This window comes from Colossoma macropomum, unplaced genomic scaffold (genome assembly GCF_904425465.1).
Source record: "Colossoma macropomum unplaced genomic scaffold, Colossoma_macropomum, whole genome shotgun sequence".
NCBI classification, from domain to species: domain Eukaryota; kingdom Metazoa; phylum Chordata; class Actinopteri; order Characiformes; family Serrasalmidae; genus Colossoma; species Colossoma macropomum.
Window position 1 is genome coordinate 18,159,966 of NW_023494794.1, and position 16,781 is coordinate 18,176,746.

General features: G+C 38.2%; 1 protein-coding gene across 1 annotated transcript; it reads right to left on the reverse strand.

Moving 5' to 3' along the window:
- Positions 1–1,818: 1,818 nt before the first annotated feature.
- ruvbl2 (RuvB-like AAA ATPase 2) lies at positions 1,819–16,781 on the reverse strand. The gene is made up of 15 exons (XM_036580445.1): positions 16,695–16,781; positions 15,937–15,991; positions 15,740–15,795; positions 15,455–15,596; positions 13,880–14,009; positions 13,322–13,388; positions 12,266–12,372; positions 11,217–11,310; positions 7,733–7,856; positions 7,520–7,614; positions 5,061–5,179; positions 4,843–4,962; positions 3,697–3,826; positions 3,174–3,288; positions 1,819–2,028 (listed from the first exon to the last, which is right to left on the reverse strand). The coding sequence occupies exons 1-15, from the start codon at positions 16,704–16,706 to the stop codon at positions 2,003–2,005; spliced, it is 1,392 nt and encodes a 463-aa protein (XP_036436338.1). The 5' UTR covers positions 16,707–16,781; the 3' UTR covers positions 1,819–2,002.

Below are 16,781 nucleotides of genomic sequence, written 5' to 3' on the forward strand. Positions count from 1 at the left end.
AGCCAGTTTTGAGTTACAGCCCTTATCTCTGAGACAGAAGGGGGACAAGAGGGAAACAGACACACATTCACATATAGAGACAGCAGATTCTCCAGTTTCTGTAAAGCCTTGAAGACCTCTCACTATCCAGGTTCAGCCAGTTTGAAAGCACTTTAAAAGAGGGTTACCTGTTGTACCCTTTTCTCCTGCATTTCAAAACAGTCTGGCTCTTTGTTTCCATTGGTTACTTTTTTAAAACGCAGGGCAGCCTGTAAACAGGACTGTGTTCACTCAAGCAGCCGCTTGAAAACGTCGGCTTTGTAACCTCAGACAGAGTGACGACTCGCAGTGATTTCATGAGGCCCTTTTTGCCAGTATTACCCCTAAGAAAAGCTGTACTGTCCATCCATCCGCACACGTGTCCATTTTGTGGTGAAACAACTTGAATAGCTTCCTATGTGCCGACTTGATCTATACAGCAGTAAAGGATTTATATAATATACTTTGGTTTGTGTTTTTGCCAAGGCACACAATCTGTATGAATAAAGCACAACATATGCAACCCATATGTTAACAAATATTTCCTATGATGGGGACTCCAGGGCCTCAAGTGAGATCTCTGTGATTTGTGACCAGAAGGGCTAAAATTTAAAGCCACTTAAAGTCAAACAGTGAGGACACAAAAGGAATTACTATTCACGAAAATAACACCAAGCCGAAAATAGTCTCGGCAATAACATTAAAAAATTATTCATTAGAAATAAACTTATTTAAAATCTCAAAGACATAACCCGCACAGCACCTGTGACACAACATGTAAGAACACTTTATAGTATTGATTCTAATAATTTCCCGACACAAAGGAGGTATGACTGCAGAAGCAAAAATCCCTGGATACTACAAGGCAGCACAGCATGGGCTGTGAGCTCAATAGCGAAGATGTACCGCCACCTGGCCAGGAGCTGTAGTACTGCAGCTCTAAGCGGACACATTTTATTGACTGAATTTGTTCACAAACATTGTTTATGAGGTTCCAAATTTGGTCGGTTCCAGAATGTCTACATTTATGCATTTTCATGACAATGTTCAGATCATCACACAAAACCTGATGCACTTGCTTCATTTAAGAGAGTAATTGCATCCTTTTGGTTTGCACTAAATCAGTTTCCAATACTTCATAAGCACCTCAAATAAACAGGACTTGGATAACTTGATTCCACCTCCAACAAGAAGACAAAGAGAAAAAATTATAGAGATAAAATGAAATGTTTGTCTACTGAAAAGGGACAACCCTTTTTGTAATACTATTCACATACTGCTACAGAGACGCCAGTTTATTAGTTACATGTAAATTACATGTACACAGATTAGTACACCTACCATGTAAGATGCACTCTGTAGATACAATTGCCAACTGTAACTGTTCTGTTGCTATGCACACTTGTGCCAGCAACACCCCCTTTCATGTGAGTGTCATTGCTGTTTTGAGAACAGTTCACACCCAAATATCTGGTCAGTGCTAGAATGCTACAGTCAGTAACTGTAAAACTAAAAATAACACCAACATAGATTTACATGATAAAATGAATAAGGACCGTAGATACAAGGTAGGTGTAGCTAATATACTGGCACCTCTCTTTATATCCTTTTAAAACTGAGGGCGAGACACTCCACAATCCACAAACAGTCCTTGCTATTTTTTAGTATTCTAATGGAAGTAATGTTCTAATAATATGGAGACAATCCTCTTAACCTTAGCCTAAACAACATTAAAGACCAAACAACTAAAATCCTAAAAAAAAACCAAACAAAACAAAACAAAAAAAAACCCAATAAGGATTTGCAATTCAACCAAAAATAGTTTTAATGTGCATTGATTTCAGCAAATGGCAAACCGCTTCTAAACACATGGAAAAAAACACTGAGGGAATGCACTTCACAGCCAGCAGGAGACAGTCAGGCCACAAGGGTTAAGTGAACATCAAAAGAACATGGTATTAAAAGGTTCTCCATCCTCTCCTTCTTAAGATGTGTCCATCTGAATTGATTCTGCAGGAGGGAAACAAGAGGGGGAAATAAAAAAATCATGGTCACTTAGTATTAATGGAGAGACATTTTTTTCTTAATGCACAATGTAAACATAGTTTTTTCAAAAGGTACTGGTGATGAACACATTTACATAGTCCACCCATGTAGCATGCAGTAATTTTTTCTGTAACGTGATAAGGAGTCACACCTAGCTCGTTACTAAAGTCCATGCCAGAGTTTGGGTTTTTTGTGAAATTGTATCTTGGGTTTTTGTGACACTGCAAGTGTTGAAGTGCACCAAATAATACATGAGAATGTTCTTTGATTGGTCAAAAATTTTTCGCAGGGACACAACCACTCTGAACATAGCTGAAGCTGTTGTCCTGTGGCTTAATGACTATGTACCATGCTGCTGCCACACAATTGGCTAATTAGATAACTGCATGAATAAGCAGTTATACAGTTGTTCCTAATAAAGTGTTTGGTGAGAGTATATCAAAATAAGAGTAATAAAAATTACCTAACTATATATCTATTTCTTCACGATTGAATGATTGGATTACACATCAGTTCGAATTCAACCAGTCAGGTCGTCAATCTATCAAATACTTTACACAGCCTATGTCACAAAATCATGCGCTTCAATGACAGTTCGTGCTCCAAGAACGATAAGAGCGCCTGTCAAGTGTCAAATGTTAAAGCAGGCAGATTATGCAGATAATACAGCGTTGATGCGCACCGAAAAGCAAACTCTGGTATTAAATTCTTTCTCTATTAAAAAAAACGTGTTCCCTCCAGCTATAAACTGAACCAGTTAACTTGAAAGTGGACACGCGATTTTTGGCAGACTTTGGGTCAATAGTTTGGTGTGAACCAGAGTACATGTGGAGTGTTTATACCTGTCAATACAAACTCAACTAAAGAAAAAGTCTGAAAGGTCCGCATTAAAGATGGATGTGAAAGCGCCCTTATAGGCAGAGTAATGAAAACAGCCATTTTAATGGTCAAAATGAATTAAGACTGATTAGTTGATAAAACCACACAAATGTTATAAGTAGGAAAAAAATAAATACAAGATTTTATGGGCTCATTAAAATCATGCCAAGATGATCCAGTTTTTTGGCAGTTTCCAAAAAGCCTAAATAAATAAATAAGGGGGGGCTCACGTGTTTCGTTGAAGAGGAAGGAGTCCTGGTACTCTTTCATGTACTGGGAGGAACGTGACTCGTCCAGGAAGAGAGAGTAAACACGTTTAATGTCCTCTACCTGGACCTCAGTGCCCTGAGAAACACACATCACATCAGACACACTGCTTTCTTCCAGCACCACTGGCACTCAACAGGTCTAATGTTTTCACACTGCACCATTTGTATGCACGACACCCACTCAAAGTAACCACAACTTAGGCTCAGAGCCATTCTCCACAGAGCCACAGTATTTGAGGTAAGAGATTGAAATCTTCTGAAAGTGGTAGCAGAGTATTCATTACATGTTTTTTGACTACTACAGCATGTTCTTCGGTTCAAAATATGTTAGCCGAGAATAAGCTGTTGGTTTTCCCCATTATTTCCAGAACATGTAAATATCTTCTTCATAAGCAGATCAGAAAACATTAAATGAGATTTAGTGGGCAAGAAGCCCTTTTTTAATTTAATTTTCAAATGTGTGTAGAAAGAGTATGTCTATTACCCTGCGTTTGCGGCACACCAAGCCTGCAGTACTGATGAGCTGGATGGCATAGCGGAGAGACGTCTCCTGTCCAATACGTGTCAACACAGTGTGTGCTTCCTCACTCAACTCCACATCCTCTTCTTCACACCTGGAGTAGATATTTAATAAGTACATTCAGAAAAGATGTCAAGAAGTGATTTCATATATGTTTAGAACGTATGTATGACTAATTTCATTCTACAATGTTGTATATTGCTGTTCTTGGAAGAAAACCTTGTATCTCCAAAATGGTAACTTTACAGGAAAAGGAAAAAACCTACTTTACTTTTAACGTAAGTCAATGGAACCAAGTCATTTTGGGCCATTTCTTCTAGTCTATTCTTAATGAAATTTACAAATAATGTAAAGGGCAACAGGTACTTTCAAATTATGTCAAAAACTGAAACGACAAAAAATGGAGACACAGAGATACGAGGTTTTCTTCCGACAGCAGCAATATCAATAAACACTTTTGTATGTAATGAGTTTTTGAAAAAAGACCATGAGAGAGACTGTGAAAGAAAGAGAGAGGATACTTAAATCACAGAATTTCTTAATCCTTAAATAAACCAAGAGGTTTTTCTGCAAGCTAAAATATTAGTTTGGGGGTTGCTTTATCAAAATTCAGTATCCAAAAAATATTTAAAAAATGTGAAACTGGATGGTGCGGTTTGCTCTTTTATTGATGAGTAAAACCACCAAGAGCCCACATCTGGATGTTTGCAGACATAAGCAATCTTCAAACCCTAACAATCAAACGCAGATCTATGTGGGCTTTTTTAATCAGACTTCAAAGTCCAAGCAGTATTTATTGCTGGTTTAAGAAATTATCAACACTATACTAACACATTTTTACATAAATATATGGAAATTATTTAATGGACATGAATTGTTCTAACTTTTCCAATTTTATTTAAAGTCAAACTTCAGTAAACCTCAGTAACAAAAAACCCTGTTTTTCTGCACCCATTTTTCTCTTTGTCTGGATGTTTTGTCCTGGAAATGTACAAATTAAGCCCACACACACACACACACTAAGGGATATATCAAAAGCATATTCTTATAAGATCTGAAGCATGAAGATTTAGTAAATCACAGATACTGATACACAAACTGATTTCATACCGGATCTTGAGGATCTGCCTTGTCTCTTTCTCAGTGTAGGGAGATGTGGCAATGATCAGGAGCCGGTCGAGCATATCTATAGGAATACCATGAGGACTCTGGTAGTTTGTGCCTCGGATTCTGCAAAAAAGGAAAAATAAAGAAAAGAATAACAAAGAGCCTTGATTAAAGCTAATCACTGTAACACTTATACTGATTTTTCCTGCTTGTTTACAAACCTGGTGATGCCTCGATTTGTGGCCATGATGAGTACAGGTGAAAGATCACTTTCTAAGGCTCGGTTTAGGAAGGAGAAACACTCAATGTCCAACATGTGAACTTCATCTATGAAGAGGACCTGCAAGAAGGAGAACAAAGCTAACAATCAAATATCAGGCAGACACTCTCTGGTAAATATGTGCTCCATAGTACATGATGTCTAAGTACTAGGGATGAGTATCGAGAAGTGGTTTTAAATTGGTACATTCCTGACTGGTCAGTACCAAATTATCGATAAGTTCCTGTACAAACATTGCTGCTATCGGTATGTATGCAATGTAAATTCATTCTACATAGCAGGCATTTTCAAATTGTTGATACTAGATTTGATGAGCGGGAGGGGCACTCTGCTCTATGTGATGAAAGCATTCACAGGCCTCTGACTACCTTAACCGTTTCAAATGTCGAGTGTCATTCTGTGCTCTCTGGTCACGGCTGAAAGGGTTAGGTTTTCAAAAGTCTGGGTTCACTTTACTAAAGGTAATTATAAAGCAGCTAAATGCATAATATGTAATGACATAGTTGCGTTTAAACACTAGCAACCTCACAAAACACTTACAAATACAATGTTTTATAAATTTGAAGCAGTGCAGCATGCTTGCTTTAGCAAAGAGGCTGCTGCACCTCTGTCTTCAGTGAAGCCTCTGGGTGTTTGACATGTTGTACTGCCTTGTCAAATACTCCTACAGTAGCGCATATTTATAGATAGCTCAATGCTTAAAACTCTAAGTTGGATATTTTGACAGCTTAAACCATCTTATCAAAAATACTACAAACATTAAAACTATGAAGCTGAAGTCAGCTTTTCGTTATAATTTCCCCATTCCACCTTACATAGTGCAGCTGGCATCTCTATTATAATAATAATAATAATAATAATAATAATAATAATAACAACAACAACAACAACAACAACAACAACAACTTAAGGTAGAACAGAAAAATTTGAACAAGCTGACACATAGGAAGCCAACTTCAGCCTAGAGTTAAAACTACAGGTAACATAATTTAATGTCACCAGCATTAAAGGAATAATTAGGATATTTTGATAGTCTAAATCAGCTTATCAGAAGAAAGTAGTAATATTAAGCCGAGTCTGTACTGAATTAAAATTTGGTAGCTTACATAGCATACATCGCTAACTGCTAGGTAGCCTATGTTTCAACATGGTGTGAACTGTTCTTGCAACTAGGGGTAACTAATTTTGTATTGCTTATGGTTGTTAATATTTTCAGCTGTTGGTAGATGACCACAGCCTTTGCACACCTTTTCATTTTAAATCTTTTCACATCCTTTCATGTTATGTCTTTGTTGTTTTGTACCAAAATAAGGGGGGTAGTATCAATGAGAGTTTAAAAAAGTATCAGTAACGATAAGCAGTATCGGTATTGATAAAATCCTACTGATATCCATCCCTAACAACTTCAAGGACTCTTACCCTTAGACACAGATTTCATTGTTGACTTTTACAACAGAAATAGACTTACAGATACCAGGAAACTAGAACCTAAGCAACTTGAAAGCTTTAAGAAACAGCCACAAAAACCTGACAAAAAAAGTCTGATATCTTGTTCACGTTAAGCTGGCTACAACTGTCATAATTTTGTTAGCTGCATTGTGACTGGCCATCCATGCAGACTTGTGCACTCATTTCTGTGTAGCGGGTTTTGTAAGTCTGAAGAGAAACACACAGTTGCAAGCAGCTTCCCGCTTTGTCTGATGGGACTGAAAAATTTGTGAAGATCTTGGCATAACATCTTTTAAAGTTACTGAACAGTTTTCTTTGACAAATTCAACAGCTTTTAAGTAAAATAAAGCCACATGTGTTGACAGGTTTGTTTTGGTGATAGCCCCGCTTTGAAAAATCACCTGCCCCTACATGGCAAGCTACACTCATGGGCTGTGGTTGGTTATTTTGCATGTCCAATGGTCTTTCCTAACAAAGTAGACAGTTCTTGGCTATGGTAAGCAACAAAATGCACCAGACTCTCAGACGACAGGCAGGAGTCTGGTTTGCGAGACTAGACAGAATCTAACTATACACGTTCCGTTTGGATTTCTGGCCCAAACCTTTAACAGATTTTAATCTGCACTTACCTTGTTTTAGTTTTGTTCACTACTCTACTCCTCCATAATCCACAAGGCCAGCTTTAGAACAATTACGTAGTCTGAATTTTTTTTTCATACTTTGAAATGGTATTTGAAAGCACTGATTAATGTATAAAGTAGAATTTAAAGTTTATTTTTGGGTGCTGACAATTCGACTTTTTTTAGATTTTTTTTGACAGCTGTCACTGTCACAATCAGCAGGCGCAAACATTGGGAGTTTTATTCAGGGTCAGGTTGGTGGTGGTCAGGTTCAAATAAGATTCAGAAAGAATTCTGTTGTCCAAGAGGCTGTCAAACATGCTGTACTCACCCCAGGAATGATCTCTGCCTTGCCTTCTTCTCTCCACTCAGAGACTTTAGCATTGATCTGCTCGCGTACCTCTGACTTGATCTCTCCTGTGTCTCCTGTAGGCACAGTAGGCAAGCACAAGCTGGATCAGTAAGCAGTAAGGTCAAATTTAACATTAGAGTGAACATAATTTATATCCTGATCTGTGGCCTGTTTCAGACCTTTAAGACAGACCTGAGAATAGGGCCAGAAAGCCCTGTGTACGGCTGTTGATGACATCGATCTCGTGGAGTGAGACGGTATGGACGACCTCCTTTCTCTTCTGCAGCTCCCCTTCTGGACACTGCACAAACTGAGTCTAAAGTGGCAGCAAGAATGAAAAAAATTAACTATTAAAATCCTAGAAACAGCCAAAACAAAGCTACAAAAAAATTATCGCAAGATATCGCAAAACCAAGCCAGAGTGTGGTAAAGGCAATATATAGCATATCTTAAAGTGGACAGTCTTGGAAAGTCTTTAAAGACTCTGTGATTGCAGCTCCAAAAATGGGTCGGTTATCTGCATCAGTTCCAGAGCAAGGCTGTTAATAAAATGTGCAATAGCGGGACAATTTTGTGAGCAGATGAAATTGCTTGATAACGAGACCAAGAATGCACATGGCTAAAACCTGATGAAGGCAGATTAGGAATATTTAGCTTACGAAGCTGTGAGAAATCTAGGATACCTTTGAAATGTTTAATGGTATATACTGATTTAATGCATCAGCTGTGCAATCTAACTCTGCTTATCTGCAGGGTCACCAAGTTCACAGTCTTAATACTAAATTGAGCTTGTCTAAAAACAAAGTTTCAGGTTTAAATAAGTAAATGTAAATCGGGGACAAAGTGAAATGGTTTAGTAAGGCACTGAGCTCCTACAAACTGGGAGAACTGCTACGCATGCACTCACCCACTTGTCAAGAACATAGTGACCCATATTATGAGAAGATCTGACCAGTTCACCTTCCCCCCCATATCCACACTTCTGTAGACCAGTGTGTATGGTTTTTGCAGCCTCCAATGTGCATTAGTCTTTGTAATGAGAGTGTTATGTACGGCACCCGTACTACAATCTCCCTATGTAGTCGCAGACAGACTGTTCTTGCTGACACAGTCTAACTATGTCATGCATTTACAATCTATCGTCAGCTGAGGAGCAGTTGCTTTTCTGTTTTTCCATACATGGCACAGAAGCGTCATTGAATCATTGAATGTGTGACCAATTTTCATCCCTATTTACTCATGTCTATCCCTATTTCATCCCTATTTACTGATGTCTTCTGCAGATATTTACATGCAGATATCACTGCAGTCACTGTACCTACTGAAACACCAAGCAGTTGAGCAGTTTTTGTGATTGAAGCTTCCGTCATCTGTGCCCCATTAATAAACCCTCTTTTAAAGTCATTTAGACCGTTTCTTCTTGCCATTTTGATCCAAAATCAAGGGAAACTGGGCCTGCTCAGCATTTGCCACAGACTACAATAAGATGGTAATTGTAATTAAGTTGGCTTCAAAGAGCTAACTTACTGTTTAATGATTTCCTCTTAATAATATAATGTTTTTGCATTTTTAAATGATTCAACTTAGTGTTATAGTGTGTAGGAATGAATGGCAGGAGGCTCAACATCTCCAGTCATTCCACTTACATAATATATAATGTTTAAACCTCTACCTCTACCTCTTATTCCACCACAGTCAGCACAGAATGTTTTTGGAAACTCATATTATATCATCATAAGACCAATATGCAAGAAACACCTTAGCAACCACCTGAGGTAGCATAGCAATGGACTAGCAACACACTGGCACCAGGCATAACACAGCAATGGCCAAGAAACACCTTATAAACCACCTGGAATAGCACTGCAACGACCTAGCAAGACCTCAGTAACCACCAAACAACAACAAAGTGATGCTTTAACAACAAACTGTAATACCACAGCCACCTCATAGCAACACCAGAGCAACTACCTGGAATAAATATATAAACCCAATTAAGTTATTAAAAACAATCAAAAGTGTTCAACTGCTTTAACTGTTGAAGCACTATTAGCACTATTGCTTTGTAAAGCAAACAAAGTTTGTTCATGAACTTTCCCTTTTTAGTTGTTTAATTCAGTACCCCTGTCTGGCAGCTTCTGCACTTCTGATTCTCCACACATTGTCTCATTAATTTATTTAAAATACATCAAAATATAGATTACCAGATAAATGGATACATAAAGTCCAAAAACAAACTTCAGTCAATTTCCATATAAACACAGGCTATATAAGTAAAGGGCAGAGTAGCATTGCTGGGGTTGTTACAACAATATACTTAGCAGCTCTTGAGCCAATGACAGAGTTTGAGGTCAAGCAGGGAATGCACTGCTCCCCTCAATTAATCAGTTTTTGACGTAAAAGTCACAGTGAATGGAAAGAATATTTAGTTTTTTTTAAGATGGTACAATGAACTGACTGTGTAGTGTGATCATTTTCCAAAAAACATTGACTATATAGTTAATATTTTGATTGACCAATTATAAATGAATATTTGAACACTGCTTTATTGCAGTGTATGAGATGCTTCTGCACTAGCTGTGTTTATCATGGAATAGTTGCAGCATTTGTTTATACCAATGTGCAGGCAAAATAAATACATTCACCTTTGTACTGAACTGCCATGTGTACAGAATATTAGTATTATTGTTACTGGTTTATTTTCATCCTTATTACCGGTATTGGTGGAGTCTGATTGGACATGTATGCCAAAGATGAATCTGATGGATAACGAAATTGTCGGTGAAATGTGCATACGCTTGTTTTATGATCAGATTTGACCATACAAACAACTTTGATGAATAAGGGCCGCTGTACTGAGATACTTTGTATAAACAATATAATTTGGGTTAGTTTTAGGCAGAGCTGGTGCAAAGAATTCAAATATTTGGGTATATCACTGCTGTTTGAACAAAACTTTGTATCTCCAAATTGATAACTTTACCAGAGAAGGAAAAAACATACTTTACTTTCAATATAAGTCAGTGTAACCAGACATTTGTCCAAGTAATTCTGAGAAATTTTGGCCCATCCATTAAATTTTCACACAATATAAAGGGTAATAGGTATTTTCATATTATATCAAAAAATGGAAGAAAAAAAAAACAACAATGGAGACACATGGTTTTGTTCTGACAGCAGTGACATATGTTATATTAATCTCTTTTTAAGCCACAAATATTGTAACCTAAATTACAACACATCAGCAAAGGCTTTTAAAAAGGACAATGTAGATTAATATATAGAAAAATAAATTGTAGTTGGTAAAGTTTAGCCATCTATGTCACCTCGACTTGAGCCACTGAAGCTAAAACAGCAAAGATGCCAGAGAAATCACATGTGGGAGCACTTTGAATTACAATATATGGCAAGCAGCTATGCTTCAGCCTGATACACTGTTGCTGCCTAGTGGATTTATGCAGTAACAAACATACTTTAAACTATGGTTAACTATGAAACACAAATGTTATTGTTTGGTGCTTTTGGGAATGAGTATTCGAGTACTTGTTCAGAGAGATCAACGAATATTCAAAGCATGTTAAATGCTGCATGGGCAAAACCTAGTTTCACAACATTTGGGTGGTAATTCGAAAGTACTTGGGCTGGAAATTTTGCAGGACACAGCAATAATTCTTACCTGTGACCCCATGGCATCGTAATCTCGTGCTCTGGTAAAAGAGCGGCCAAGCTTGCTGATTTTCCCTGTTGCTTTATCAATGGTGATCACATCCCTAAAGAGACACAGAAAGCTCAATTAGTCTTGTAACAAATATTAAAGGAATATGTAATACTGACAGTAAGTGTTTAAAATCGGTACTGCAGTCCAAATTCAAAATATTGGAGTTTTGTTTGCCCCCTGACTCCTCCTCCAGAGGCTTGAACCTCACAAGGATTGCTAGGTTAAGGACAATGGCAAGCGACAACGAGTCCTACGAGAACGTGTTTGCTATGTTTTTATTGTTTGCAAACTTATAAACCAGCTCATGTGGATTTTTATAACTGTCAATGATAGCTAGATGCATGGCTGGCTATGTATAGTAGCCAAAGCTAAGTCGGTTATCCCAAAACAAAAGCACACTGCTTCAATAACATACACTCTGGAACTGGAGTTACTACTTTCCAGGCCCGATAACATACTGCTCAATTTAAGGTTAGCTAACCTTAGCTGAAGCTCAATGCTTACATGTTCAGGACAAAATTAGCCAACTTGGCATGCTTCTTGGCAAGTCCTTCTGGGCTCTAAGCAGTCTCAATCTTTCAGATGTATCACCAGCATTTTACTATTTCTCTGGTCTTGGAGCTTTTTAGAAGGATGCCAAGAATCTGACACTATCTCTGTTGACACAGGTTGTTTGCTTGCTTCCATGGCTGCAGCACACTGTGTTTACCGGCCAATTTATTTCATATCTGGCAACCCGAGGTGTCGAAATAGTACTGGGAAATGAACAGTGAGCGGTATCACAGGCCAAAACACAAACAGACTTTCTGCTCCGGAATGGAAATTTCAAAAGAGAACACACTGGCTGTAGCACTGTTGTTGGAGAAGCAAGTATATCAACTTAGCATGTTTTCTTAATCTCTGATGACTAAGATTAAGTACAACCCAACATAATGAGTAGGTGAGATGTCCTGCATTTTATATAAAGAGAGTGAGATGTATAGAGCTGGACATTTGCATTCACTTACCCAGCCTGGACCTTCTCCTTACTGAGGCTTTCAATCATTTTACTGCCCAGGTCATAAATGGTCTCCATCTCTGTTGTTTTCAAAGTCAACTTGCCCACTTTTGCACCCTGAGCACAGAGAGACAGAGAGAAACAGAGTAATCAATAGCCCAAATCTAACAGGGTTTATTTAAGGACATTCATTACTTTGCACTTTAATAGCTTTCAGCTGCACATGCTGAGTCATAATGAAGACTATTCTGGGACTTTTAACTGAAACAGCTTATAGTCCATTTACGCAGCTGTGCCCCAGCAGCAGCAAATGCATCTGTCACGTTCATCACGATAAGAAGTTCATTTCCCCCACCTTGTGATAAATATCTTTAATAACCTTTTTTGATTGAACAAATTAACTGTATTAAAAGAATGGAGGTATGTGCAGGAGTTCATCAGTCTCTGCTTCCCTAGGCTACCTCCATCACAATCACAGGCATATTTTCATTGTTTCAAACGCCTTGTAAATAGTAATTTGAACTGATTTAGATCAAATTGGCAATATGACAAATACTGCATTTGTACTTCACTCTATAAAAATCTATTATATAATCATGCAGTGGTGACCAGAAGTCTGAGACCACAATGGAAATCTGATATTTTCATTTAAACCTGGAAATAAACCAAGTTTTAAAAGTTTAAAAACTAAGTAGAATGAACAGCTTGTATCAAGAGATTAGCAAAAAGGGTGACATGCTAAATGTTCAGAAATTCTAAAATACATGTAAATATTTTTCACTCATTGTTATGTTGATATATAATGGAGAAAACCTTTATTACTTCAAATGATGCAAAACAGAAGCCTTTTCAGTAGTCGTCTCAGACCTTCTGACCCCACTATATAGAATACACAAAGTCCACCAGTTTAATCCTTAGTTATGGCTCATGGTCATAATAACCAGCAATGATGATGAACAGTGCTTCAGATGCTGAAAGGTCTTGAGAATCATGGAAGGTACATGTGAGAACACAAGCTAATGCAATTAAGCATATGATTTATGAAAATCCAAAGGTAAAAACATACCGTTCCCGTAGCAGGTCTGTCGATTTGAATCTCCACCACCTCGCCCTCAATGATCTCCGTCTCCTCTCTGTACAAACACAATACACACGTCCATACAAACCAACACTAACCAATCCCCATTTCTCTAAAGCCCTATTCAAGCTGGACTAGTTTAACCTAAGGAGGTACTATAATTTAAGTGTTTACTGATAAGATCTGGAATTTTGTACCAGTACAAATCTGCAACGTCCATAGATTTTACAGTAAGAAAGTAATAACTGTAGAATGTATGGCCTTCTGCAATTAGCTGAACCTGGAGCTCCCTCAGCAATAGGCCACTTCACACCAGACGCCAACGTGAAAATCGAGGATATGACTTTTCAGTCTGGCTAATATTGGGGAAATTATAGATGCTTTATCTCATATACATTGTCCAGTTAAGTCCCTTACAAATTACAGAGCCTCCTCTGCTAAATCTTAGACAGCTAGAAGATACAACAAATTTAAAACACTGTTTCTGTTCGTACTTGTTAAATTATACTTAAACCACTGAAAGGGACCCACAGTAGGTTTACTCACTTGATTCGGACTCCAATGGCTTTGCGGAAAGCCTGGCTAAGAGCCTCAGTCTTGCTCATCTCGAGAGAGAAGATTTCACTCCCCGCCAGAGCAGTAAAAGGTGTGTCTGGACCAAGGGACTGAGCAATGCCTGCCCAAGCAAAACAAAACACTTTCACCATAGGATCCCATGGTAGGACAATAGTAATAAGTATTAAGCTTGAACTTCAAGTACCTTAGAGCACTACATCAAGTTGGTGAATGACCATTCTAAATAGTACTTTTGCAGTCCAACTATAATTTCAGATATCACTGCACAGAAGTTTGGGCTTCTTCCATGTTGCCAACATAGCATAGCTTTTTATTTTTCATTTTACCCTCGCATTTTCAGCGAGATTAAAACAATCTAGTATAACACGCGTTCTAATAACTATTCCCACATATAAACCCAAGTCTTTCAGCATTCAGGGCTAATCGAACAGTTTTCAGCGCTATGGATTTTTAGAGAACACAGATGAAACAATACCACTCGTACTCATTAAAAAAAAAATAAATTGAAAATTCTAATGTCCGATACCACCAGATACCACATAACATATGCCTAAACGTAAGCATAAACATTGCTATGCTAATGAAAAAACAACTTAAGCTAGCAGTGATCGAGAGTCTGCTCACACAGTGAAGATGCCATAGCAGTCAGACACAAAGCCGCCAGTCACTTTAAACATCATGCCTTGGCATCTTCCCTCCAGGAGTACACTGTGCGATTTTAGCTTGTTTTTAAACACACACAAACACAATCACAACCTGTCCCAAATACGAGTGGAGACACGTAGACTAACAAAACCAAAACTGAGGTAAAAACCTGTGTTTCATGTAGCATGTCAGTTAAACCGAGCGTTTTTGCACAGTGTGAGAATATAAATCGTAGGCTCTGTTTGTACACGAGTCTATTCAAAAAAGATTTCTCAAATTGCACAGTGTGTGCCTGAATATAGAGGACATTCAACTAAAGCTCAATCAGCCAAACAAACTGGAAAGCTCCAGATGAGCTCTCCAGATGTATTAGCCTTGGATGTGATTCCTGCTGTAACTGTGCTACAGAGACTGTAGTTGAAAGAGACATATGAAGAGCAAGCCTTGCAACTATGATATATACTTTACTGACAGCTGTACAAAATAGTTTTTCTGATGTAGAACAAAACTCACTCTTCTCCACTGCAGCGCTACTCAATCCAAGGTAATTAATGTAGCATAGCTAGCTAATGCACATCATTTAAAATCACCTAGGTTTTAACAATTTAACTGTTAGCATCCACTGCATTCATTTACACTAACTACTTAATTCTAAGTTTATTACTCTGTATGGTATTGTAATTGGTTTTGGCAAGTACTAAACACGTACTCGTACATAGTCTAAAAATGGTATTGATGCATCACTCTTAGAGAACAATAGTTGTTTCATTGCATTTCATTCATTGTCATTTCTTTGCACAGAACTAATTTGAGAAGTGATTACAATTGAAATAAACGATTCACTAAGTTTTAAATCTAATATTAAATAAACCAAATTATCTTTAAAAAAAAAAGTCATACCCATAGCAATGGCAGTCTTGCCCGTCCCAGGCTGGCCAGCGATAAGCACTGCACGACCAGCTATGTGTCCATCTTTAATCATCTCCAAGATCAGACCAGCTGCCCGCCGAGACGCCAACTGACCCACCATCCCCTGAGACACCTGGCAAGCAAACAGAAGTAGATCATGTACCATAAAAAAGAGGGGTCACATCCTGTATTCAGTCGTTCAACAGAAGTGTTCATTGTGTCTCACTTTTATCCTTGGAATAACACCTTAAGAAATAGTAATGAGAGCAGTCTTACCTGTCGCGGCTCCAAGGCATCATCCAACCCAAGGCCTCGAATGTGCGAGTGCGCACCTGAAAAAAAAACAAACAACAAAAACGTATCAAACTAATTTTCTCTTTGTGTCAACACTTGATCAATAATCGTACAAATGTTATACTGAATAATATGTAAACTCTCCATAGCTTCTCAATAAGGTTCACCACATTACTCACCAATCCTCTCTATCCTGGTGATGTCTCGCACCTCGGGCACTTTCGTGGTTGCCATCTTTTAGAAACAGAGTGAAAAAAATGTGTTAACTAAATATAAAGAGCACTTTATACTAACTAAACAGAGAAGCGCGTGCCTCAACGGCGCACGTTGCCATAGTGACACTTCAGTCACAACAGTATAAAGTTAGCCAAACAAACTAAGTTAGCTAACTAGCTAACCACTCTGTCTAATAAAACTAACCAACAGCAAACTCTTAACACAAAATAAATGACAAAGCAACTGCAAGAGGATACCGTATGTTACATTCTGAACGTATTTAAAGCGCTTGCGTTACTGCTCGCCCGCAGTAGCTCGAGTCCATTCCTGGGTTAGCCAACCGGCTAACTTAGGTAGCCAGCTGATAAGTACTGAACAAGAGCAAAAAACTTTAAATGTAACGTTGAACTAAGCAGCTTTGTACATTACTGGAGTGGAGGATGAATATATATATGCCTCATACTTGTAAATGTGAGCGAGCAGGGAGCGTTTACGTAAACAGGTATTCAGCGAGTTATCACGGCAGACATGTGCAACCAGGAAAAGCTAACTGGCTAACCAGCTCATTTCAGCGTTTGAGAACGCACTTTGTTTTTCCTACCGCATTTTAAGGGTTGCATATAATAACATAAAACATATATATGCCTCGGTTACAGCTGAGGCACATGAAACAAACTGAGAAAGGTTTAACGTTAATTAAAGCGGGATGCCGCTCTCTCACCTGCGCTGCCATGTTTCCTCCACGGCGGGTTGTTTCTGAACGGTCTGAATGGGAGCGCAGCTGAAATCCGTCCGGCTGACAAACAGC

Excerpts from the sequence above, each read along its gene's own strand:
- ruvbl2 (XM_036580445.1), bottom strand. Across the intron at positions 12,373-13,321 it reads ACAGACCTGCTACGGGAACG|GGTGCAAAAGTGGGCAAGTT; the intron begins GTATGTTTTTAC and ends CTCTGTGCTCAG. Across the intron at positions 2,029-3,173 it reads CTTCCTCTTCAACGAAACAC|AATCAATTCAGATGGACACA; the intron begins GTGAGCCCCCCC and ends TCCCTCCTGCAG.